At 43.9% G+C, this 27,034-nt stretch overlaps 1 protein-coding gene across 5 annotated transcripts in view; it reads right to left on the bottom strand.

Moving 5' to 3' along the window:
• The window catches only part of CPNE4 (copine 4), a 526,674-nt gene that overhangs the window by 15,531 nt on the left and 484,109 nt on the right, over positions 1–27,034 (bottom strand). For all 5 annotated transcript variants that reach the window (XM_051818460.2, XM_002722063.5, XM_051818461.2 and 2 more), the window contains exons 10-13: positions 26,764–26,823; positions 15,875–16,008; positions 4,852–4,906; positions 1,964–2,015 (exon numbers count right to left, since the gene is read on the bottom strand). In XM_051818460.2, coding sequence (XP_051674420.1) covers positions 1,964–2,015; positions 4,852–4,906; positions 15,875–16,008; positions 26,764–26,823 — 301 coding nt within the window. The remainder of the gene's footprint in view (positions 1–1,963; positions 2,016–4,851; positions 4,907–15,874; positions 16,009–26,763; positions 26,824–27,034) is intronic.

The following is a 27,034-nucleotide window of genomic DNA, read 5'->3' as shown; positions in this document are numbered from 1 at the left end:
TCAGGACTCAGATACAGCTCTATCTGGCTCCAAGAGCTGTGTTCTTAGCCACAGGCAAGTTGGCTTGATGCTTTTCTAATTTCACACCTTGTGGCTCCATCTTTGCATACCACACAGGCCACTTGTAAGAGTTACTGTGTGAATATGATCATATCTCTAGCTGTTATACTCCTCGTGGGCAGAAATCATGACTTGCTCATTTTCATGTTCCCCTAAAGAGCATGAGGCAGTCTAGTTCACCACATGTGTGGTGGACAGGAAAAATGGCTGCTATCCTCATCTATGGGGACTGTAACATAGATAACTGATGTCCATCATTGTAATCAACCCTGAATTTAAAGGGAGCCTCCATTCTGTGGCCACATCAGCCCAGGAAATAGAAAAAGATAAAACTCTCCTGAGAGAGGCAGCCCTGGCCACGTAGCTGCTCCCAACATTTGACAAGTCTAGACTGTACATTTCCTGTTATAATCCAGTTCCTACAGTAATAGCACCATTGCAAATGATTTTCAGCCAAATGGCTCCTCTGGGTGTTTTTGTCTATACTACTCCTTGCATTACCCCTTTTCAGCTTATCCACTATGTCTTTCTGTCCTGACACAGTATGCTGGACCTGGTTTTGGCCAGAGGGATCCACACAAGTCCTCTTAAGACTGTTCTCCATAGCCACCAGGCCCTGCAAAACCACTCTTAGGTATTTTGGTAAACAAGTCCTTTTCTGTTCTGTTCCGTTCTTACACACATGCTCCCAACCTCATTGGAAAGGTTGTTTGCACTTTGCTCTGTCCCAAAACCTGTCATTCTAAAGACAGATGCAAACTCTTTATGCAGCCTGATTCTGAAGTTAAGTGATGCTGAATGGCATATATATGTATATATGTTTTGGGGCTTTTGCCTAATATAAGCACTTTTGATTTGACTTCCTTTTCAAAAATACTCAGAAGACAGATTCTAAGGATATGAAACAAGTGAACTCCAGGATATGTATCTCATTCTGCTTTGGTGGAAATCACTCTTCTAATTAAAGAGGAGGAGAGAAGTCTAAACTACAATGAACTGTGGGTAAAGGATCCTGTAGGGAATAAAGGCAGAACGGAGATTCAGTCTTGGAGGACACTATGTTCAGACCCAATGATATGGGTGCCATATTCTTGGACATTAATGGCCAAGTATGTGGAAGAAACTGATGAATTTGCTACATACTGCTCTGGATCCAAATTAACCCTGGTGCAGCACCTCCTATTGACAAGGAGGAGGAGAGAGATACAGACATCTCTACTGCAAAGATGTCTATGATCTTCAAAGTATCAAATGTCATTGGATCAATCTGCTATTTAGAAAGCAAGACATTTTTCTGGGACAAAATTTGCCATCATGATTATTATCATGGTTCCAGTGTAATTATTTTGTGCAGTAGTGTTGGGGAGCTTCTGACTGGAAGAACAGAGCATGGGCCAGTGCAGTTGAGACTTCTCTGTCTGGCACTGAGCCATGAAGATCCCTGTTCAAAGCCACTGAGTCCATGTCCTTGGCAAACATATCCAAAGAGTCAAATGGTTTCCATGTTTTCTCCTTTCCTCTGTCTTCACAGAGAGTAAATTGTGAAGCATAAATGCTTGATGCAAATGTGCGAAGCAGAAAGCCAGATATCTCACCATCCCTGCCCATCAGGAAGATACCCCACATGGGTTTTAGTTGGAATCCAATATTGAGATCAATATTCTTGCTGCAAGCACAAGCGCCTCCTCTGTATTCTGTCTTTTTGAGCTTCTATTTTTCTGCTGTGTAAGGATGGCTTTCTGTTGCCTTGGGAGCAGTGTGGTTTACTTATTTGGCTCCAGAGGCCCAGGCCTTTGTTGTGGACAGTAACAACTGACTATTGCATTTATTGGTGCAGAGAAAGAAGGGCAAGATGCATCCAGAGGGTTGCGAGACGCGGGATTTCATTTATGTTGTGATTTACCTGCACATTCTGGGTTGTCTTCATTAAAGTTGATTGCAAAGTCATGAGAGACCTAGAAACCAATTAAAATGCAAACAAGGAAGGAAGGTGAATTACAACCTTAATCCAGTAAGGAGGCAGTGGGGTTTAGAGTTTGCAAAGCAATGACTCTTCCATTCATGAAGTATGAAGCAGCAGGAACCATTTTAAGCCTTTACACAATCAATATGAGATACAGGGTGAACTCTAATCCCACTAGAGTTGAAGGGACAGGGAAGATTTTCTGGAATCAGATAAATGATAGCAGGAGGGGAGACTAAGGCATATACAACATACAAGAGAAAACATTACTGCAAATAGTTCTAGGTAGAACCAGCCATGGGCTGAGGATTAGACTTGGCTGAGCTCTGTCTGGACCTAGTGATTTAAAACAGTGGTAACTCAACCCAAACTGTTTACTCAACAAGGAGATGGTTTAAAAGCTCCAGCTAAGCTTTTGACATTTAAGAATCATTCCAATATGATTTGTAGACCCAAGGGGCAGGAAGATTTTCACTTATAGAGGTAAAATATGCAATACTCTAATTTTGGAAAAGTAATAAAGTAATATACCTTGCAAGGTACATTGTATTCTTCCAACACAGATCCCTCTATCTGGAAAGAACTATGCACAAGGCCAAATAACATACTGTTCACATTTTTTCCCCCAAAACCTGATAAAACAGGGGGGATGTTCTGGCATCTGGATGTTTCTATTGAATCATTTGGAATTTTTTGGAGAATTCTATCTCAAATGCTACTTGTAACTGCTGACTATCTTGGAGGGCTATACAATAGACCCTTCTTTCCTGATGAGAGTTCACAGGTTATTATGTCCCTTGCTCTTGATGCTTCCAGGCAGGTCGGCTGACTTCTATCCATCCTACCTGCTTTATTGACCTTGGGGTGTTCTCTGGCCCCCACAACTTGCTTTTCCTGCCAACTTACAGGCTATCAGTGTTGGAGAAAGTGTCCTTCGGAAGCAGTCCCTAATTCATAACTGACAGATGGTGTACAAGCACCCCAGTTTCCTTATCCCTCAGGGTCTGTGTATTCATTGTCATCAGGTTCCCCAGCAGGATTGAGCCCCAGCTGCCCACAATGGTACCTGGCTTGATGATGCAACTTATGTTGCCTTCTCCAGTTACCTATACTCCATTAAGGTTTCTTCTACCTCTCAACTAAACTACTTGCATAAAAATTCTGGTCTCTAGGTCTTTCTTGGGGAGAACAAAGACAGAGGTTCTTATGTTTCAATTTCAATGTACTCTCTGAGATTTTACCCTAAAGTAGTAGACTTTGGTGAGCTTGTAGACTTTCTGAGGGATAGTGCAACCACCAGCGCCTACCTGAGGCAGAGAGCAAGCTAGCTATGGAAAATGGGTACTTGAATGGCTTTTTGGAAGCCAAAGCGGGGGAACATGAAAGATACCTATTGGGAGGGCAGAAAGAATACATTAACTGATGGGCAGGATGGAGCCAGGGATCAAGTGAACATGAAGACTTCAGAGAACAATAGGACAAAACAATGACTGCAGGAAGACAGCCAGAGAGATGTCATGGCTATGAAAGGGAAGGGCACTAACAAGAGTGTTGTGCAGCTCTGTCTTCAGTCCTCTAGGGCCAAAATGACATTGGAAGGTCAGCTGGTAGGGATACAGTGGAGAACTTTCAATTATCTCTGGATAGTCAGGCTGATGGTTGCCAGGGTGCATTCCAATTTAGAGCCCCAGTAGCTCTGCAAGGAAGATGGGTACCCATCTGAACACAATCAGGAACTGATACCCCATCTGAAGAGGACTGAATCATTTCAGCTTTGGTTAATTCTGTTATAGATCATCTTTTAATCTTGATGATGCTAGGTCTTCCATGTTTTCAAAATAATGCAGAAATCTGACACTGTATATGAAATTACCTAATTCTTTTAAAGAGCTGTCCTATATACTTTATGGCCTCAGAGATGTCTATAGGCCAGCAGCCAGCAATTTCTAACCCATATATTTTCCTCCCAGTTGCTCTATGTCAAACAAATGCTTCTAGAATCTCATAGCTCAGCCTAGCAGGGAGGCCATTATGCAATGCAAGGCACACAAGGGGAAGGGAAGTCAGGAGACCACTCAACCACTGTTCACCCTAGAGGGAAAGGCCCTCTGTGTGACCACACCATTGAAGGAGCAAATGTCATCATCTGTTTTCTGACCTGTGGCTCAGACATGGTCAGTGAAGAGAGAATGATGACTCTGCAGTGTTGCTTGTACTTAGCTTGAGCCTTAGAGGCACTGGGGAAGTGCAGGCTTGGTCAGAGACTGCTGTCTACATGGAGGAGCTGAGTTCTCTTTGCAGAGTGTTTTCAGGGGAATCTTGTGTATGAGAGAGTAGGGTGTCTTGATGCCTGCAGCACATCTCTATCACATAGTCTCTGCCTTTTTGACATGAGAAACACAGGATCCCAATGTCTTTGTAAGAGCCTTTCAGCCTCCTAGTTGTCTGGGCCATGCTTCTCTGTGTCTCCCATGTAAGAAGGGTGCTTAGATGCTTGGGTGAGGAAGTTTGTAGATGTCTTCAATATGGATGTTCACAGTTGGCATTGTCAGAGGGTCTTTCCCAGGAAGATCTGTGCGGGAAGGTCTGGAAGCACTGAGGGGTTTCCCATCTCTGACCGTATCCAAGAAGCTAAACAAGGGATCTCTTCAACTGGACCTCTGAGAAGACCCATACAGAATGCTAGGGGATTAAGTTTCAGCAAGAGATGGGCTCTGAGGAGCTGAGATCACCTTTGACTCTATGGGCCTGAGTGAGGCTGCTGGGAAGGAAACACAAGTCATCCCTGACCTTCAGTCAAGTGAAAGACCCCGAGCCCACTCACTTACCGTGTACTCTGGAGGTATCCTGGCACCAAACCCAAATGCTGGGAACATTTTGTCACTGAAATTAAAAGGGAAAAAGAGAAGAATTTGCTTCATTTGATCATCTAATGAGCAAAAAGACCAAAAAATACTGCATTATTACTCCAGTAGGATATGTTGCTATGCCAAATGCTGGCTTATGCTTCTTGATTATCTGTGGTGGTGGGGATAGCAATAGCATGAATAATTAAATCAAGAACAATTCCAAAGGGTCACTACAGTCATTAGTCTGTAGCTTTTTCTCTTAGCTTTTTGCTAGATTCGACATCAAGGAAAGAAATGGCTCCAGAGTTCATAAATCTTCCCACACCCTGGCTTCCTATTTCCTTTGAAAAGTGGCCACGGTTTAGATAACTCCTATGGTTGCTGATATTAGGATACTCTTGATGTGAATGGAAGGGGAGAGGGAGTGGGAAAGGGGAGGGTTGCGGGTGGGAGGGACGTTATGGGGGGGAAGCCATTGTAATCCATAAGCTGTACTTTTGAAATTTATATTCATTAAATGAAAGTTTAAAAAAAAAGGATACACACACACACAATCTTTTATAAGGAGAAACTATTATTCCCATTTTACATATGGAGAACCACCTTGAGTAGTAGAGTGACTTGCTGAAGATCATATACTAACTAGAGCCAGGGTTTAAATAGAAACAAGTGTGAGTCCAAGGGGGTATTAAAAGGAATTAGAAAGCTTACAAGATTAGTTGATTGACAGAACTTGTTTTCATCCACATGACTCACTATGCCCACCCCCTTATCACATATAAGCAGTGATAAATTGTTCACTTGTCTTTTCTTGTTTCCTTAACTCAAAGGGAGCTTGCCTTTTTTTTTTTTTTACTAATATCTTCATATCTTCATTGCTCCCTGCCCTTAACTTCACTCTGTCTCACCTTCATCACAGTACTTGCCTTAGAACATGTGCTCAATATGTATAAATAGTGAAGAAAATCCATGAGTTTAAATCATTAAGATATGACTATATAAAGAACAGAGAATTCTTGTGAAAACTCAGGGGAATCACTGATTTGTACTTGGGTGTGGTTTCTCTAATGCACATTGAAACGTCTCTCAATTTATCCATTCATGTATAGTGTACTTTAATTCTATCCTTACTGTACTGTTGGTATGAGGATGCAGAGAGAAAAATTAACATTTATTGATACATGAAATGTGCCAAGCCATCATGCTCAATGAATACACATATCTATTCCAATGCAACCCTGGAAGTTCTTCTACGTATTATTTTCATTTTAAAGACAGAAAAACAGAGTCTCAGGTGAAGTAAATGGCCTAAAGTGGTTTGCAGGGAGGATAGTGTGATTCCAAAGCCCATAACTTTTCTGTTGTGTGATTGTAATTTCATTATTATACACAGCATCAAACATGATTTCTTAGTGGCACTTCCAAGAGCTGGGCCCGTGTCTAGACTGAGCCTCTGTCCAGCAAAAAGACCCTCATCTTGCAAATTTTGTGCTATCAGGGAGATATTGCAGTGGAGCTCTGGAATGCAGACGTTGGCAGAAGGTGTGTCCTTTTTATGCCTATTTTTTACTTTCCCTATCATTAAGATTGGTTCTTGAAAAGATACCTACATTTCTCTTTTTTTTAATTTAAAAAAATTTATATAAGGTGGACAAATTTTGTGTATTTCATATATACAGATTTATAAGCCTAGTAATACTTTCCACCCTACCCTCCTTCCTGCCCATGTTCTCAGCCCCCCTCCTCCTTCCTTTTTTATTCATTTAATTTTTACAATGACATGCTTTCAGTTTATTTTATAATAATAAGCTTAACACTCCACCAAGTAAAGAATTCAACAGTAGAGACAAGGGCTGTAAACAATATTTAAATCTCAAAATGTCAATTTTTCTCATGTATATTGCATTTTTTTGCACTCTATTAGTTATCATAGATCAGGGAAAATATGATATTTGTCTTTTTGGGACTGGCTTATTTCACTAAGCTTTATGGTCTCCAGTTGCATCCATTTTGTTGTGAAAAACAGAATTTCATTTTTTATGGCTGAGTAGTATTCCATAGTGCATACATACTTCATTTTCTTTATATAATCATCAGCTGATGGATATCTGGGTTGATTCCATATCTTAGCCATCATGAATTGAGCTGTAATAAACATGGGGGCATACCATGCCAATGAAGAGTACCTCGTCGCCCCATGTCAGCAAGAAGTAGCTCTAAAGACAGATCATCATCTCTCTACCCCTCCTGGACTTTTGGGACTAACGTAATGCCATACAACTCCTACTTTATAAGAAACAAAAGAGGGGAATGTTAGTAAAATGGTGCAGTCCTGGCACCAGCCTAGGCTCTAACCCCTGTCACCATTGCTGGAAGCTAGGTGGCCACATGGCCCAACCACTGGTGTCAGCCCCACCCGCATTCTAATGGGATTCACTGTTCCTTCTTCCCTGCCCACTTCCTAGCAAAGTTTTAAAAGGACCTGTTCCTCATAAATAAGAGTGCCAATTGTTGAATCAACAGCAGGAGTCACTGTGCACTTACTCCCCATGTAGAATCTCTGTCCTTAATGTGTTGTACTATGCAAATTAATGGTAAAACTAGTCTTCAAACAGTACTTTATACTTTGTGTGTCTGTGTGGGTTCAATCCATTGAAATCTTTACTTAGTATATACTAAGTTGATCTTCTGTATATAAAGATAATTAAAAATGAATCTTGATGAAGAATGGGATGGGAGATAGAGTGGGAGATGGGATGGTTTGCGGGTGGGAGGGGGGTAATGGGGGGGAAACCGCTATAATCCAAAGCTGTACTTTCGAAATTTATATTTATTAAATAAAAGTTTTCTTTTTTTTTTTTTTTTGGACAGACAGAGTGGACAGTGAGAGAGAGAGACAGAGAGAAAGGTCTTCCTTTGCCATTGGTTCACACTCCAATGGCCGCCGCGGCCAGCACGCTGCGGTCGGCGCACCACGCTGATCCGATGGCAGGAGCCAGGTACTTATCCTGGTCTCCCATGGGGTGCAGGGCCCAAGGACTTGGGCCATCCTCCACTGCACTCCCAGGCCACAGCAGAGGGCTGACCTGGAAGAGGGACAACCGGGACAGAATCTGGCGCCCCAACTGGGACTAGAACCTGGTGTGCTGACGCCGCAAGGTGGAGGATTAGCCTAGTGAGCCACAGCGCCGGCCTTAAATAAAAGTTTTCTAAAAAATAAAATAAATAAAAATAAAAAAATGAAAGGACCTGTTCCTTGAACACGTGGCTCTCTCTCTCCATTTCCTGATCTCTCTGTCTGTTTGTTTCTCTCTCTGTTTTTGGATCTCTCTCTCTGGATCTCTCTCTTACGGTCTCCCTCTCCCTCTTTTTCCTTCTTTGCCCCTTTCCTCCAGTCTGTTGGGTTTCCCCAATAAACCCTTTCCCTTACAAAAACAAAACAAAATGAAACACATGGGGGTATAAATAACTCTTTCATATGCTAATTTCATTTTGCTTAGGTAAATTTCCGGGAGTGGGATGGCTGGATCATACAGTAGATCTACTTTCATATTTATGAGGAATTTCCATACTGTCTTCCACAATGGCTATACTAGTTTATATTTTCAGTAACAGCATATTGGGGTACCTTTTTCTCCACATCCTCACCAACATTTATTATTTTTGATTTTTGTATGAGAGCCATTCTGTCTGGGGTGAGGTGAAACCTCATTGTGATTTTTATTTGCATTTCACTGATGGCAAGTGGTCCTGAGCATTTTCTCATGTGTCTGTTGACTATTTGAATTTCATCTTTTGAAAAATGTCTGTTCAAGTCCTTTACCCATGTCTTAGTTCTTGATAGAGTTAGTCAAGGAGAAAAACACTTTTGAATTAGGGCTCACTATCCTAAACATCTTCTGTAAGCAAGAGGGGATGTCTCTCCCCCCACAGATTTACTGAGAAGTCAAAATAGTAATGCCAGATTCTTCCCCATCACCAGTTAATGTGTTCAGAAGTCACTGGTATCCCATGTTGGCTTTGAGAAAACTTTATCAAGCACAGCCAACCTGACAAATGTGGGGTTAGGGAGTGGGAGATACAAGAAAGCCAGAACATTTTTGAAATTCATATCTAAATTCTATTGAAAAATCACCATGTTTCCCCCTTTTTCTCTCTCTTCTATTCATCTAGGCTTTTGGTGCATTGCATCAAGCACGCATTAGGGAAAGTATTAATGTTGATGCATAGAGACTCACAACAGCTTATAAAGGATTATCTACAGCTATGAGAAGATATACTACTGGTCCTTGCAAATATTGAAACAATTTGCCTCCACAATTCCCTGTTAACTAAAACAGCAGTGGGTGGGTGTGGGAAGGGATCTGTGAGGAGGACTTCAGAGGAATTTTCCAGTTAAGCCTGGAAGAAGGCTTCGCTGGGTCTTCCAAACTCAAAGACGGTTCAGAAATCAAAACAGAAATCTGGGAGGCTCCACACCTCATATTTTCTTCTTTGATGAGTGTACAAGGGGTGAGATCTAATATTCCCGTCCTTTCTAATCACTAAACCAGTGTCCCAGCCTTTATGATATTCCTTTTATACCTTCTAAGGCACTCTGGGGGATTTGAGGTTTGCTGAGCACTATGCACTGTTATGTAACGAATTCCAAGAGTGGGAAAGTAGGGAAATGCCTCACCTACAAGGGGAATAATTAATGAGCCAGGAGGGATAAATGCTCTGAAGTTAGTCACCACAAAGCCTCTAACTAATAAACATTCTAAAGAAAAAATTTCAAGACTAAGCACAATAGATTCAAACACTCATTCTTCCATTTAAAAATAAAACCAGGCAGAGAGTGTTATTATGCAGGAAGTAAGAGGAATCAAGTTGTGCTAAAGAAAAAAGATAAAAAAGAAAGCATCAGGCTAACACTTCAAAGAACTCAAGATTGTATCCCTTCAATACTGAGTAAAAGGGACACTGAATAGTTGTTGGGAAAATGGTGAAAACTGTCAAACTGGAAAAATCACAGCTGAATTTCCACATTGGTGAGGCTGTATCTCTTACTATCAGAATAAAATAGTATAAAACACAATAAAAGAGCTTATGGTCTTCAACTGTAAGGAGTAAGCTGTCCTGAACTTCTTAGCAAATGACCATTGTCAAATGATCTCCAGATGGAAGATTCTTTTTGTTAAATCACTGAATGCTAAGTGCATATATATACATATATATTTAAATTTCAATTTCTTATTTTTGCCTTCCATAAGGGTTTTATACTTTTTTTTTTTTTTGCCTAAGATAGAAGAGCTTGAAGTCTCCAAACATAAAGAAATGATAAGGACATGGAAATGATAATTACCACAATTTGATGAGGACACACTGTATAGAATCTTAAAAGATTCATTCTTAATTTCATTTTTACTCTCCCTTTAAGGAAGACTATGAGATAAAGCAAGAAATTAAAGACAAACTACCCATAAGGAAATAGAGACTAACTCCACATCAGATGGCTTCTCAGGGCACCTGGCCATTTGATAAGACCGTTCTCTAGGTGGTCTTATTGTTAAAGGGCAAAAAGCAAAGCCCTCCTGGGGATATGAGAGCATGGCTTACTTCCCTTCCCTTCCCTCCCCCTCCCCTTTCTTTCTCTTTTTCTCTTCTCCTCTCCTTTCTTCCTTCCTTCCTCCATTCCTTCCTGCCATCCCTCCTTCTTTCCTCCTCTTCCTCCTCCCCCTCCTCCTCCTCTTCCTCCTCTCTCTCTTTTGAGGGAAATCAGTATTCAGGTTCTCTACTTCCCCAGGTTTGAGGAGACTGATCTTCTGGGAACATCTGTGATAGAGATCACAATAACCCTCTATTCTACCTTTTTTTAAAAATATTTTTATTTATTTATTTGAAAGGCAGAGTTATGGAGACACAGAGGCAGAGAGAGAGGGAGGCCTTCCATCTAATGGTTCACTCTCTAGTGGCAGCAATGGCCGGAGCTGAGCTGATGCGAAGCCAGAAACCTGGAGCATCTTCTGGGTATCCCACGTGGGTGCAGGGGCCCGAACACTTGGGCCATCTTCTACTGCTTTCTCAGGCCATAGCAGAGAGCTGGATCAAAAGTGGAGCAGCCAGCACTTGAACAGTCTCTCTTATGAGATGCTGGCACTGCAGGCAATAGCTTCACCTGCTACGCCATAGCACTGGCTCCTCTTCTAGCTTATCTGGACTCTTAACCACCAGTTGCTTCTGAGAGGAATTGTGACCGATAAATCATATGAATATGAGATGTTACTAACAGGGGAAGCTGGGTATGGCTTGTTAATTGTGACCAATGCATTATGTTAATATAAGATGTTAATAATACGGGGCTGGCATTATGGCGCAGTGGGTTAAACTGCTTCCTGTGACACTGGCATCCTTTATAGGAGAACAAGTTCAAGTTCTGGCTGCTTTGCTTCCGATCCAAGTCCCTACTAATGCGCCTGAGGAAGCAGCGGATGATGGACCAAATGCTTGGGTCCTTGCCACTTCTGAAGGAACATCCAGATGGCGTTCCAGAGCCTTGTACATGTACTTGAACCATCATCTGCTGCCTTCCAGGTAGCCAGAATTGGGAGTGAACCCAGGTACTATGATATTGGATGCAGGCATCCCAAAAGGTTTGTTAACCACTGGGCTAAATTTCTGCTTCTTGTTCATGTACGGGGGTTATCAAGTAACTATGGCATTTAGATTTTACTGGTTATGGTCACAGAGTTAGTAACAGTTGTATTTCTATATGTCTATACTTAAAATACATGAGGATTTTTCATTCTTTGTCAGTATCTACACTCATGATAAAAAATGTTGGACTTCAATGGAAAAAATGTGAGGTTTATATGTTTTTATAAAACTATTATTAGGGATACATGAGTGAAAAGATGTTAAAAGTCATTGGTTCAAACAACCGTTAGATCTGACACTAAATTCATCTTTTGTGTTCACTTCATTTTTTTAAAAAAGGAATTTATGGAGTTTCTACAACAGGCAGAACTTGTGCTAGCTAGCTCCTTTGTTTTCTTTATTCATGTGAGAGGCAGAGACAGAGACAAAGTCTGACAAAGTCAAGTTCACTCCCCAGATGGAAATGCCTGCCCCTTTAGTCACTTCATCGCTACTACCAAACAGCCTGTCTGTAAGGAACCTTAGCCACCTCTCGAGTTTGCAGCCAAAGAAATCAAGACCCTGAGACTACCAATCTCATGAGGATAAAGGCAGCAGAGCTGGGGTTTGAACCCAGGATCACCTGTCCCTGGACCACATGCTCCGTCTATCCTTCCTTTTGACGCTATCTGGGCCTAATGATTCAAAATAATGAGAACAAATTCATCTGTATTCTAATCAGTGCAAAGGAGAGAATTCTGATCAGCTCGGAAATCACCATGCTCTGGATACCCTGCTCTCCCCCTTCTCCTACACAGGGCAGAGCTAAGACCTCACGCTGTGCAGTTCCCATCCGCACACAGGACAAGGTCGGATGACCTGCATGCATTTCTCTCCCGTGAGAGCGTGACCCCCTTTGGGGGAGCTGTGCTCCTAATGTTTCTGTTTTTACACCAGCACATGAAGGGCCTAGCACTTAGAGGATGCCCACCTGGGTCCTTCCATCCAGCTCATCCCTCCCTGCCTTATCTCTGGGTCTCAATCCTGGACATAGATTAGAACAAAAAGATCCCGATTTCCAAGACACACACCAAACAATTAAATCAGTGTCTGGGATGGGGCTTAGGCAGCTGATGTGTGGCCAATACTGAGAGCCAGTGGCCGGCGCTGGCAGAGAGGGCCAGGTGGCATGGTGGGGGAGAAATGTCTGTGATAACTAACCCAGTGTTCTCCACTTAGGAGTCCCCGTCACACTGGGTTTCAGGTCTAACTTTGTAGCTCGGCGCTGTACCTAGCACCCTGTGAAGACTCCTGCCTCAGTGGCTGACAACCCCGCTTTATTCTGCCGTGGCCATGTCTATAAAATGGCAGGCTCTACTTCCAATAAATGGCCCCAGTCCCTAGGCTCTCTTGATAGCAGAGAGGCCAGCCTCTTTCTTAGAGTCCCTCATCCCTGCTGGCCCCAACGATGTCACCTGGGCCCTCAAGAGCCTGAAAAGGTCAGGATGCCAAACAGCACGTGCGGAAGTACTGTAGTCACCGGGGAGCGCCTGGGCTTGGGCGGGCCTGGGAGTGTGTGTGTTTGTGCTTGAGTGGCTGAGTGTGCTCCGGGAGGAGAGACAGAGAATGCTCATCTGTGTCTTTCGGAGGCCAAAGGGCAGAAGGGGCTGCCAGGATCGCCTTCTGGGCTTGGGACGAGGCTGTTTGGGGGAAGCTTCTGCCAAGGCCACCTGAGCAGAGCTCTGCGCATCACCCCAGCTGTTTCGCCTCACGGATCAGCTCATAACACCCCAGCAGCAATGACCAAACAAGGCAGAGAGAAAACCCTCGGCTGCCAGAGGCCAGGAGGAGCTGCTGGGGCTCTCGGGACTATGAGCCTCTGTATGCTGCAAGAGGGGCCCAGCGCCTTCTGTCAGTTTTGATCCAAGTGTTTCTTTTTGAGCACCAACCTCACTGACTGCGATGTGAGAATAAATTAATGCTGGAGCCGACTTGGACTCTCCCGACTCTGCCTGTCTATTGTCTCTCCACCAACACAAAGGAGAAACTGCAGAATTTCATCAGTTTTCAGGCCAGCAGCCTGCACAACACATGCTTCTAGGGAGCCTATGTGGAAGACTGTTGAGACTGTCCACTCCCCCCTTTCCTCCTCAGATGTTGGCCGCTTTACAGTCGAGCTGCCTTCTTTATATGGAAAGAAGTACTGCTCCCCTGAGTTGCAGAGATGTGATGCTTTGGGATCAACTGGAAATGATCATTTCAGTCGCACCGTATTACAATTTTAAAGAGAATCATTTATGATGATTTTTCAAATAACTCCTAAGGAACCCTATCTTATTTTTTTTATATTGAATCTGCATCTTCGAGGGAATTCAAAATGCTCCCCAGACTTTGTCTGGATTATATTCTAAAGGGATTAAAGCTTTAAAAGCTGCTCATGTCATGCTGACTATAGAATCTGTATTTTGCATGTGAGGCAGTCAGGACACAAAGATATGGGCAGCCAGTTCCCACCATCCAATACATCTGCAGCTCGGAGCTTCAGCACCTTAATTTCTGGGCAACTGTAAATATTTTTTGGAGTTCATTATTGTGCTGATGTCTTCCTTGCAGATTCAGCTGACTTTTTAAGTAAGCATTTACTGTATGATGTGTGTTAAGTGCTTTTTACCTATTTCATATCTTTAATAAGATTTCAAGATTTAAAAGAATCCCAACGACGTTCCTCCCCTTCTTTCCTATCTTTTAACATGTGCACACATCTTTATACTAGACTATTATACGCACGTGTGTGTGTGTGTGTGCGCGCATGTGTGTATGTATGTGTGATGAGAGAGAGAGAGAGAGAGAGAGGAAAAGTACTGTTTGAAACTTTGGAGACGTTTCTGACACAGTGGAGATGGTCAAGTAATTCCTCTCTCTGGCAAAGGGAGATAGAAACTGTCTCCATCTGATATAATATCTCCCCAGATCCTTCTTCTATTGGGGTTGAAAAAAATCAGAGCTGAAACTCAGGTTATCTTCATAGTCAATACCTTAAGGTCAAGTGTAAGAAGTGTCACTTCAACAAGGGAATTTAAAGTGACTCTTGTCTTTTTCCCTAGATGGACAGGAGGGGAGGGAGTGTCAGCCAGGCCCTGAGTGTTGGAAGTGCTCTCAGCTGTCTGGACGGTTCCTTCTTTCCCCATCTGCCCTTACACCTCGTCAGAGTTACTGGTGAGGAGTGAGCGGAATCCAGAGAGCCAGCTGGTAGGACAGAGCCTGGACCTTTCCCACTACCTGTTCTGCTCGTTTCTCTGTACACTCTGGGCTAACAGGTTTAAATATGGTTGTCATGACTTACAGAATTAGAAAGAAGGAAATCACGCTGTCCCCTATGAGTCTTCCAAAAGTGGGAGGATACGGTTGTTTTCTGTATTTTCCTGGTTTAAAAGGTCAATTCATGGATTCTTGTTACTAACTAGATTTTTATCACAATAGTGCCATGGAGCCACCTGAGGTTCACACATATTTATATTTACATTGGTGCTACTTCATTCTGAAGCACATGCCTGAATTCCTTCACCTCCATCTGGAAATCCCAGACAGGTAGAATAAACCCAGCCTAATGTAATTTACATAAATCATTTCTCACAGGGAATTCTCTTGGTGGGGAAGGTCAATATTTACCATCAAGGACAAAGAAATACAATACCGGTCTCATCGCAAAATCATGCAAACGTACACACCCAGACTCGCATATGTGACCACATATGTGCACATGGGCAGATATACACCCTCAGCTGAAGTTACCAGAAGTGAAATCTGGTGACTAAGAACTTACACTGTGGAGTGGGATAGGCCTGGGTTCATGTGCCTGTGGCTGTGTGACACAGCACAAATTACTTAACCCTGCACGGTTTCTCTCTTATTTAAACTGCTCCTGCTATTCAAAGCTCACGTGGGGAGTCGATGAAATGATGTCCAATAAACCTATACTTCTCAAACTCCAAGGTGTGCAGAGATTGCCCGGGGATCTTGTTAAAATGCGACATGGAATTCAGTAGGTCTGGAATGCTGAGAATCCAGGAACACACGCTGGGCAGCAAGGCACATTCTAAGACTTAACAAATGGCAGCTAAAATTGCCACCCAGTGGTCTTGCAAGCCAGGTAAGAGAAGTAAGCTGAGAATGGCCTTTGCCTAGTGAGCAAGGCAGCCAGGGCACAGTCTCAGTGGCTCTGAGTGTGGAGTGGATGAAATGTGCAGGCTGCATTTTGTTCTGCTCTCTCCTGAGCCTTCGTGTGGCAGTCCATGGACTGCATTTCCACTCCCATGCTAGATGAGCCAAGGCCTGTGGGAGCCCACGGGAGAGGCGATGAGGCTCCAGCCCACCTGAAGGCTCCTACCTGTCGTAGTCTTGGCAAATCTCCCCGACAGCCACCAAAGCCTTCAGGTACTCATTAGGCTGGTATGGGTGGATGTAGTGCAGGGAGCAGCTGTTCCTGGGGTCCCCGTTTGAGGCAGTGAAATCTATAGCTACCTGGAAGAGAAAAGACAGAAGTGGATTTTAAGTGAATGCATCTCTGATGAAGGCCCTTGTCTCTCTCAGGATCTTGAGATCAGTTCAGCCAGGAAATACATAAGACCTCAGATAGAAAATGACATATCCTGCCAATAAGGAAAGTATGAGAAGAAATGAATTGGCTCCAAGACTAGTTATTAATTCTATTGATGCCATGTATGTCTGCAGTCTTCAATCGTGTCTCCTCCTGTCCTAATGTCTGTCATGAGTGTCTGCATTTCTCCTCCATGTCCTCTCCTCTCCCTGCCCAAACTGGAACTCAAGATTAACAGGTCTAAAGTCCTGTCACTACTGATCCACATCACCAGGCAGGGAGAGTAAGGAAAGAGCATCTGTCCTCCAATTTCACAATTCCGTTCCATCTGTGAGGCAGAGCTAAGGTCCCTGAAAAGCAAATTCTGTGTTAAAGATAACAATCTTCACAGCAAAGCCACTGCCATATTTCCAAGAGTAGCCAGTTGCAGAGAGAGAGGTGTTGAAGGGGTTATAGCAAATTTTCTGCCACTAGCAGCTCTGTGGGAGGTGCTCACCATTTTGGTCCCATTGATGTAAGAACTTCTGCTTGTAACAGAGAAAGTTCCCAAATGTTGTGGCATTTTGAGTGGGAGGTGGAGAGGGGAATCTCTCTCTTGCCACTGTGCAGCCATTATCCTTCAAATTCATAAATCTTTTTCTGACCTCCAATTCATAATCATCTAAATCAAGGTTGATTCACCAAAGTCAAATAGCAAATGCTTAAGCCTGAGGGTGTTACCATGAGAAGGAACATTTCTTCTGATTTCCAACATCATCACCATCTGCTTAAATGTCAACTCAGCTAACACATCTCAAAAAATGCTTAAACTTGGGGTGGGAGGGGTTAAAGTGAGGCATCATGTTGCACCTTTTCCTTCCTTCTGGGGTACACAAGCCTGTGTCCCCTTGTTCCCAGATGACAGGAAAGCTCTCGTCTCTCTTGGCCCTTAGGATCAAAAGATGCAATCGTCATTTGTGGTATATTTAGCCCATTTCATGATAACAGGTAGCTGGAATGCTCTACTGGATTTATGAGTATGGGATATTACCTCTGCAAAGACAGAGACCAGATGCTAGGTACTCTGTTGCTTTTTTTTTAGGAGCGAACTCACTGGGAAAAACATTACCCATGTCTGATCACGTAACCCCGCAACCAAATCAAAGCAGCTGGAAAAATAACAGGCTGACAGGAATTCACTTATAAGCTCCCCTTCTTTTATTAAGTCATTTTTTTCATTATTTATTTTCTGCCTTTTTATTATCATTCTTCTGCAGGGCTATGTTGAAAATAAGTTTAGGTGGGTTCAAACTCTATTTTCAGGACACCCAGATGTTTCCAGCAAGAGGTATCTAGTGCTGAAACACTGGTGCCAACAATGTGTGAAAAGGCCATGTGAAGAAGACTTACAGTACCTCCCTGATCCTAGATGCCTCTACTTTGGATAGCAAAGGAGAGAAGGAAAGAATGTGTGTATGTGTGTGTGTGTATGTGCAAACTACTTCATAGGCAGAGTCTGTAAAAACTCTGCGAAGTAGAGTTTGTTATTTATTTTTATTGATGATCACATTGATGTCAAAAGTGCAGTTTGGTGGGAATAATAACTTCTAATACTCTGTAGCACAGTAAGATAACTATGGTTGACAGCAATTAATTATGCACTCCAAAATAACTAGTAGAGAGGACTTTGAATGTTCCCAGCACAAAGAAATGATAAATATTTTATGGTTATGCCAATTACTCCCATCTGATCATTACAGATTGCAAATACGTATTGAAATGTTACACTGAGCCCCATAAAGTCACACAACTGTAATGTATCAATTCAAAGTAAAATACATGTATTAAAAAGTGACAAAGATCATACAGGTATCATGGGGTAGGACTAGGTTTGAATCTACATCTGTCAGGTTCCAAAGACTATGCTTCTCTGTGACACCACTATGCACTCAGAAAAACATGGAAGACTGTGGTCAACATACCGGGACTTCTCATGGGTGTCACAATTCACACAAAAACTGGAGGGAACCACAGTGTTTAGGAAAGAACAGCCTCACATGAACAGCTCTTGGTGGTCAACAATTGTAAAGGTAGAGAAAAAGCAATCAAAACGGGTTGTGCGTGTGAGCACTCAGTAGTGTGACAGTTACTGAGGTGGCCTGGAGATGACCTAAAGGAACCAATAAATCCAGCACCATCATCTTGAAGGTGAGAGCCAATCCAGTGGACAAAAGAGGGAGACAACAGGCAAAGGTCCTTACAATCAAGGACGGGGATGAGAAGCTGGTGGTGGGGAGGACGCCCGTGTATTCTGTGAGCACAAAGGAGATGTAAGGAGCCTGAATCCATGCAGTTAATTCCAGGGAAACTTCTCTAAGAGGAACACTCTGGGTATTGGAGAAATCATAACTTGTGTGGCCTCCTGAGTTTACAAAGGTCAACTCCCTGAGCCACTGCTCTCAGCCTGTCTCTCCTGATGTGAAGGATAGTGGCACCTTGCACCTGCCTGGGTCTGTAGGTCAAGGCAGTGCTGGGGGAGCCAGTGGTAAAGCCACCCAGCCTTGCTCCCCAGAAAAGCATTTTATGAAGCTGAGGAACCAAAAAAGGGGGTGAAGATGTGTTGTGGCGATCCCCTATCTCTGCTCTAATTTATGCAAAAGATAAATCATTGGCAAGTGTTGATCCATCCACTATTAATAGGATGTGCCTTGTGGCTCACATGACTTCCGTCTGTGATCACCCTCCTCACCACTGGAGGCCATTGCTGTACTTCCCGATTCTGCAGCTGACAGCCTGCCTGTCTCCTGTGTTCATTACTTGACTGAGCCTCCTGCAGTGTCAAGGGTACCCTGTGATGACAAAAACATGCTTCTGTCTTCACAGAAAACCTGGGAATGAAATCCGGTGATATGGACAGGGGAGAAAAGTCACAAAGAAAAATGGCAACTCACAAAACATAACTATTTCTTCTCTTATTCTCCCTAGCCATGAGCAAGATCGTCCATTCATGCAGCTGCCCAGGCATGGCACATGAATGTTATGACATGCAGAGACACATGTGCAATGATTGAATGAACACATACAGAGTTTGAAAATAATGTAGGGGCCGGCGCTATGGTGTAGCGGGTTAACGCCCTGGCCTGAAGCACCGGCATCCCATTTGTATGCTGGTTCGAGTCCAGGCTGCTCCATTTCCGATCCAGCTCTCTGCCATGGTCTGGAAAAGCAGTGGAAGATGGCCCAAGTCCTTGGGCCCCTGCACCCACGTGGGAGACCCAGAAGAAGCTCCTGGCTCCTGGCTTTGGATCAGCACAGCTCTGGCCTTTGCACCCATTTGGGGAGTGAACCAATGGATGGAAGAGCTCTCTCTCTGCCTCTACCTCTGCGTCTCTCTGTAACTCTGTTTTTCAAATAAAATAAATCTTTAAAAGAAGAAAATAATATAGAATATATTGTGGAAAATTAAAAAAATGCAGCCTATTTTGGGGCAAAAGAGGTGGCTAGGACGTAAAATCCAGCTGGTGCTCATTCTTACTGTCTCCTACTTGCACGATCCCAAGCGTGCCTCTTGCCTCACCCTTGTTTTGGCCCTGTTATGCCACTTAGTTTCTAAGGACTTTCATCCTCAGACCTGTAGTGAGTTCTTTGTGCTTAGCAAGCTAGGGAGGGGCAGAGATGCTGGTGAGGAGATTTGTGATCGAAGACACTGAGGGTAGAAATAGAATAGCATTTGGTTAGTGATTGAATATGGGGTGGAATGTAAGTTAAGAAAAGGGACAGGCTAGCTTTCTTTTTTTACAAAAACTTTTTAAAAAGGATGTATTTATTTTAAAGGCAAAATGACAGAGAGGAGAGACAGAGACTTGACCTTCCATCTGTGGATCACTCCCTATATGCCGCAAAGGATGAGGCTGGGCCAGGAAGAAGCCAGGAGCCAGGAACTCTATCCTGGTCTCCACGTGGGTGACAGGGACACAGGTTCCTGGGCCATCTTCTGCTGCTTTCCCAAGCGCATTAGCAGAGAGCTGGATTGGAGGTAGAGCAGCTAGGAATTGAACCCCTGCTCATGTGGGATGTGTTACGGGCAGAAGCTCAAGCAGCTGCACAACACTGGCCCTGAGGTCAGATTTCTTAGATTCATTTGGGGTTAGAGGAGGATGGTGCATCTTGAGGACAAAAGAATGATGTGAAGGCCAAGGTAAGGAGGTGGGTACTGGGCTGCTGTCCTGGGGGGGTGCTGTAAAGACAGAAACATGCAGAAACTTTATTTTTGTCTGCAGGCAGCCCCTGGAGTTTTCACTTTGCCTATGGGAATGGGCCCCCGTGTCTTTGATGAAGAAAGAGGTTATTCTAGCTCGGGAGATCCTGATACAGACCTGGGGAAAGTTGCAAACGCGACAATTACTTGATGAAAGAGGAAGCAAACCAATGATCCTTACCACCCAGCCCTTTCTGGAGCCCCCATGTCTCAGGACAAAAATATTTCCTAATGGGGATAGACAGCAGTAGACAGGCTTGAGTCCAAGGCAGCTAAAAGTGACTTTTTTTTCCCTCCTGGCAAGTGATGCTTTTTAAAGTCTCTCTCATGAAGCTGGAGATAAATATCTGTCTTTAAGAGGTGGCTTCTACCAAGAATTCGCCATGCTCTTTAAAGTTAGCATTAGTGGAGAGAGAACAGAGTGAAAGGTTAGGTTTATTTTAGAAAGCAACAGGGAGGCAGTGAACGTTGGGATTAAGTTGAGAAATAAAAGCAAGAAAATGACTGAAAAATGCCAGTTTGTGGAGGTGGCTCCCGACGCCTGGTTTCCTGACTGCTGGTGCGCTCACACAGCTGCCACGTTTTCATTTTCTGATATGAAGCATTTATGAAACCTGGGGTTCTGTATGCACGCCAATCTTCTCTGCGGGCAGCCCCGGAACAGGCGCCCGTCGCTTTTCCTCCTTCCCAGGAGGCTGCTCTCATTATTAAGTGGAGCCTTGGAGCAGTTTTGAAAAGTTTCTGAAGAATGCAATGCTCCTTCAGGCTACCAAGGTCAAGATCCTGGGGCGGAAGTACTTCTGGGCAAAGGCTGAAAGTGACGTTTCTCTGGACTTTAGCATCTTACAAGAAGGCACCCCACTTCTCAGGTCCCTCCCACCACGGGATAAGCAGGCCACTTAGGAGCCTCCCGAATGCTTTCTGTGAACCCACCTCTGCTGCTGAATCGCTTACCACCTGCAGTCAACCTTGGTACTACTATATTGGCATGGCTTTCTTTGTTCACAATTGCATACAACTTGACCCACCCCAGGAGCCTTGTAGGTGCACATCCTTTTAGTTGGATCCATTTCTTCAATGATAGATTAATTTTTTTATTGATTTATCTGAGAGGTAGAGTTACAGACGGAGAGAGGGAGAGACAAAGAGAAAAGTCTTCCATCTGCTGGTTCACTCCCCAGATGGCTACAACAGCCACAGCTGGGCCAATCCAAAGCCAGGAGCCAGGAGCCAGGAGCTTCTTCTGGGTCTCCCAGGCAGTGCAGGGGCCCAAACACTTGGGCCATCTTCTACTGCCTTCCCAGGCCATAGAAGAGAGCTGTATTGGAAGTGGAGCAGTCAGGACTCAAACTGGCACCCATATGGGATGCTGGCACTGCAGGTGGTGGCTTTACCCACTATGCCACAGGGCCAGCCCCAACCCCAGATTAAATTTTAATTCTTCTCTATTTCCACAAAATCCCTGAAGGGAGCAACGAAGTAGGAAACCTGTGCTGACCCTTGGGCTCTCTTGGTTCATTGCCAGGAAATGGCAGAACACTTCCTCTTGCCCTCATTTTTCCCTGACTTTGCCCAGAGGCTCATAAGCAGGGCTCGCTCACTCAGAGCCCTGCAACCAGAGTCCAGCAGTGTTTCCTCTGAGCTACGATTTCAAAAGAACAACTTAAAGATTAAGCAGCTTAAACTGGGACACAGTTTGGACACGGGATGCCCTAAATGTGTTAGGGTTAGAAGAGATTTCCTGAGAGAATCTTAAGTGAGCTAAATTTTTAGGCTTAAAGGTGCGTCTGGGAGAAGCTACATTCATCTTATTACTTGATATCGTATTATTATAATGTAGATTATAAGATCAGGGATGAAAGAAAGCAATAACAGCTTCAATTTTTAAGAATTACAAATAAGACAAATGGCCATCTGAACATAATAAAGAAAGAATGCCCTCTCGGCTGCCCATTTAGCCTGGTAAGTCATGCTTAATTTTTCTTTCCTTTCTAGATATTTATATGTAATAGTCCTGGTCCATTTTATGCGACTATAACCGAATGCCACAGACGAGGTAACTGACTATGAGCAGAGATTTATTTGGCTCTTGGTTCTGGATGCTGGGAAGTCCAGCTGGTGAGGGCCTTTGTGTTGTGCCATCCCATGGCAGAAGGTGGAAAGGCAAGAGAGTGTGAGATGAACATCAGATCAAACTCTGTCTTGTGCCTTTATATAACTGGCATTAATGCATCCAGGGGGTAGAGCTCTTGTGACCTAAATATCTCCCATGCGACCCCACTGCCCAACAATGTTGCATTCAGGAAGTTTCCAACATGAGTTTTGTCTGAAATGGCCTTATATAATTAATGACTTATATAATTCCCTAATTTTTATAATATAAAATAGCATTGTCACAGTGCAGTTAAAAGCAGTATCATAATTTGTAGAGATATTATTTTAATATTTGATATTTAGGTTGCTTGTAGCCTGTCTCTGTGAAAATCTGTGTTGCAATGAACATTTGGGGACATCTGGAAAAGCCATAACTTCCAAAGGAAACCTTTCCTTCTATCGGTTTCTTTTCAAGCACCTCATGGCATTTGTCTCTCGTGTGCTGTCTGTAATGTTGTATTTTTTGTGTGTGTGAAACTCTAGCATCTGGTTTCATTTTTAGCTGCTGTGCCATGTGCCCAGTGCAGCCCCTCTCCCTGTTCTCTCTGTTGGACTCCACTCATGTCCTCCTCTCCTGTGATCCATGTGAGTTAGCCTAGAGTGCTCACAACTCAAGGACTCCCATGAGGTCCAAGGATTGTCCTTAGGAGTGCCCTTGACTCATCAGGTTAGGTGCGAATTGTGCATGATCACTTGCTAGTGTGAGGATGTAGATCACGTATCAGACCCTCAAGTAGTCCTAGCAGCCAAAGAAGATGGAGAATCTATGATTAGGGCTATGTTCGACAACATGTATCTCTCTCTCTGATGGGCCTTCTCCTCTGCTATGGCTAGATCCTAGCCAAAGCTTCCCTTCTTTCAACCTTCAAAGTGCTATTCTCTTTTTTCCTCTCACTCTCTCCTTGCTGTTGACCATCTTGAATGCATAGTGATCCTGCTGTTTCACCCCCATATTCTGTTTATACCCTACCTCCTGGGTCTCCCCATCTCATTTTGCTGACCTTGTTCTTTAGAAGATCTTGCGCACCTGCTCATCGCATAACCAGTCGCTGTTCATTACTCATCACCCACCCACTTCTCTTGAGCACACGGGATGTTTGCACTGGATCCTGTGATCTTTTCCTTGGGGCATTTGAGTGACTGCCCTTCCAGGACCCTCTCCTCTAGCATCTCTTCTCTCCCCTGCTGCCAAGTGGAAGGTCTCCTGCAGTTTCCTGTCAATAGGCCCCTTTCTTGCTGCCTTCTTCTCTTTGGCCACCACATCCAGACCTTTAATGAACAGCTCCTGCCTCTCTCCTGAAAGGGCCATCTTTATAAGCACCATGTCCACTGGGATACCTGAAGGTATCTCCAACATGTGCAGAAACAAACTCATCATCCTGCTGCTGCCCCCTTGGTCTGTGTATGTCCAGGAACAGGCCTGCTGTGCTCTGTCAGTCAGGCACAAAGACTCCAAGAATTCCTGCACTCATCACCGTCTTTGCTTTTGGTCTCCCAGCTGAGGCTTGTGTCTCTCTTACCACAGCTCTCCTTCCTACTGCAGCTGCTGTGGTGTAGCCTCTTCCCACCTGTCACCAGGGCTGTTGCAGCAGGTTTTCATTTCTCTCGATTCACCTTTCATCACCATCAATACCTTCTACCAAATATCCAACAATTTACTTCTCTAAAACATGTGTCTATTATTCCATTATATAATTAATTCAGATCCCTTCAAATTCTGACCCCAAATTCTTTTCAAAGCATATTCACCTAAGTAGACTGTTTATTGATATTAACCCAAACAAAGCTTTATCATTATAACGTAAGAGTGCAGGGGCCAGCGTTGTAGCATAGTGGGTTAAGCTGCTGCCTCAGATGCCAGCAACCCATATGGGCACTGGTTTGAGCCCTGGCTGCTCCACTTCCAATCCAGCTACCTGCTAATGGCCTGGGAGGATGGCCCAAGTGCCTTTCCCTTGCCACCCATGTGGAAGACCTAGAAGATGCTTCTGGCTCCTGGCTTTGGCCTGGCCAAGTCCTGACCATTGCAGCCATTTGGGGAGTGAACCAGCAGATGGATGATCTCTGTCTTTCTCCCTCTCTAACTCTGGCTTTCTAAAAAATAAATAAAGCTTAAAAAGGAACATATTAGTGCATACACATATATTGAAGCTCATAAAGTGCTTTTTTTAAGAGCAAAACTGCAGTATCAGATCTATTCATCCAATTCGTTCTTTTCCCTAGAATTTATCTCCTGAAGGGTTAGGGCTCAATAATTCTACAGAAGTATTCTCAGCAGCCTTGTAGCTGGAGAGAAAGATGCCTGCTCTTTAACAGCTCTGTGGTTGACCCAGAAGAACCAGCATCTACAGAAGATGTGAGGGCCTCCTTCAGCCCCACTTACAGATGAAGAACTTAAAGATTTCACAGGAAACACACAGCCATTCAGACGTGGTGATTGAGCGGGGTTTAATAAAGGGATAATTCACAAATATGTAGGAAAGTTAAGGGAAGCTGACCAGAAGGGCTGGAAAGGAACATCACTAGAACTTAGTAGGAGGAGCATCCACAGGCCAGGATGACTGACAGGAGCTGCGAACCTCTACAGAAAAACAAGGCCACTGCCAAACTACAGCCCGGCAAGTGGAAAGGGAGGGAGAGAAAGCACTCCAGGTTCGCACTGCTTCTGTTCTTTGATCTCTGACTGTGGTCTTCTATTGGTGAAACTGAAATAAAAGCCAATAGCCTGGCAGGTGCATCCAAGGAAGTCAGCATCCTGGGAGATGCGCAAGGATGAAGGGCAGGTCTGGACGAGGACCCAGAGGACTTGCAGAACTTCAGGTCACTCCTGCTCCTGAGGAAGTTCCTCAGGGAGACTTGGGGATAAACGTTGAGGAGGTACCTTCCCAGCTAGGAAAATCAGCAAAGTAAGATAGGAAGGGAGAACAAAGTAAGGCGGGCAATCTCCCTGTGTCAGGCAGGCCACATGGGAGAGTCAGGATGTGGGGTGGCAACGCTTTGGAGTTATCTGGTTTTTGTGGGGGCTGTTCCCTTGCAGCCCAACCCAAGGACAAAGGAAGCCCTTGACGGTTGAATAAAGAGTTGTTCAAGAGCATGGGATCTGCAGAATCTAAAACAAACTGAAATCAATAGATTTTTCCCTTGGAAAACTATAAATAGTTTCCGGAAATCACTCCTTTGCTTAATATCTTGGGAAACTATTTTCAGTAGTTCTCCTTTCTGACATTGCTTGCCTCTCTCCTTCCATTTATATTCACCCAGGGCAGCAGTGAGCCCACGGTTCAGCTGGAGTTTGTGCCCACAATAAACACGTTTGCTGCCTTCTGTACAAGGGTACTTAAGAAAGTTCATGGTTGAATAGAATTCAAAGATAACTTTATTTTGATGAAGATTTTTTTGAAACTCATGCATAGTTTTCTTATAATATGAAGTTAGAATTCAGAGTAAATGAACAATACCCTGATTGTAGGCAGGGCCTTGGCTTGGGTAGGCTTCTCCGAGATCACTGCAGAGGACAAACCTCCAGCTTAGGGAGAAGCTGGTTTATCAACTACCACTTGTCTCAGACCCTTTGGATTTCCACTTTTAGTCCTTGGAGCACCACTACCTCTGAGCCCAGGAACACAATGGACCTGGCTATTCTTTTGAGCCCATACCTTGACAACAAAGTTAAACCCATTTTCCTTGCTTTCCTCACATAACCAAACCAGTCTAGGGAGCTAAACAAGGCTGAACTTCATGAGTATCTTTCTGCAAGGTGAGAAACAAATGCTGTACAAATTGCATCTCCCTTGTTTACATCCATGGTTCCTTCCTATAGGTGTTAGCACACCTGTCTTACCATCTGGGGATTCTCCTTCTGGAGGTCACATGTGCCCAAACCTAGGAGGATTTTGAATATTAAGCCAGTGAAAGCAAGCCACTCCTGGGCAGATGGACTCACAACCTCCACCTGCCTGCATACTTTCTAAAGACCAGCTTACTCATGTGTCATGATGGTACACATGCCATGGGCTCACAGGTCACATATAGGAGGTGATCCTGGACCAACCCACTGAGTAGAGATGCCCACTCTACTTCACAACCTTGATTTCACCCTGGTTCTCCACTCTTTGGAATTCATCTTTTCACTGCCTTGGGACTGACCACTAGGCATGATGTGGGTGCATGCATTTTGGTCAAATGAACACACTCAAGGCACCTGCCTTGGCTCAAAGGAACTTCCTAGCTGACTCGTCACTTTCCTAGTCTTGTTCCCCAAATAAGAACAAACATGGAAACAACTTACTGTAAACTGGATTTGGCAGCCACCCATGATGTAGTCCAAGAAAGAGTGCATCTTGTGTATCTGTGTAGAAGGAGAAGGAAACAGGTTAATAACAGCATGAGCTGCTTCCTTATAGATTGGGGGCCTGAATTTTGGGGCTAGGCTACTGAAAGAGCAGAATTATATGTGGAGAAAATGGATCAGTTGATTTTATTCCATTTAAAGAGAAGAAGAAAGAAATGTTAATATAGTTAGGCTGGTGAAGGTTGTAACTCTGCTCCCCTTTCTTCTG

This window comes from Oryctolagus cuniculus, chromosome 4, assembly GCF_964237555.1.
Source record: "Oryctolagus cuniculus chromosome 4, mOryCun1.1, whole genome shotgun sequence".
Taxonomy (NCBI): Eukaryota; Metazoa; Chordata; class Mammalia; order Lagomorpha; family Leporidae; genus Oryctolagus; species Oryctolagus cuniculus.
Note: the sequence above shows the minus strand (reverse complement) of the source record. Positions and strands in the feature narration are given on the sequence as shown.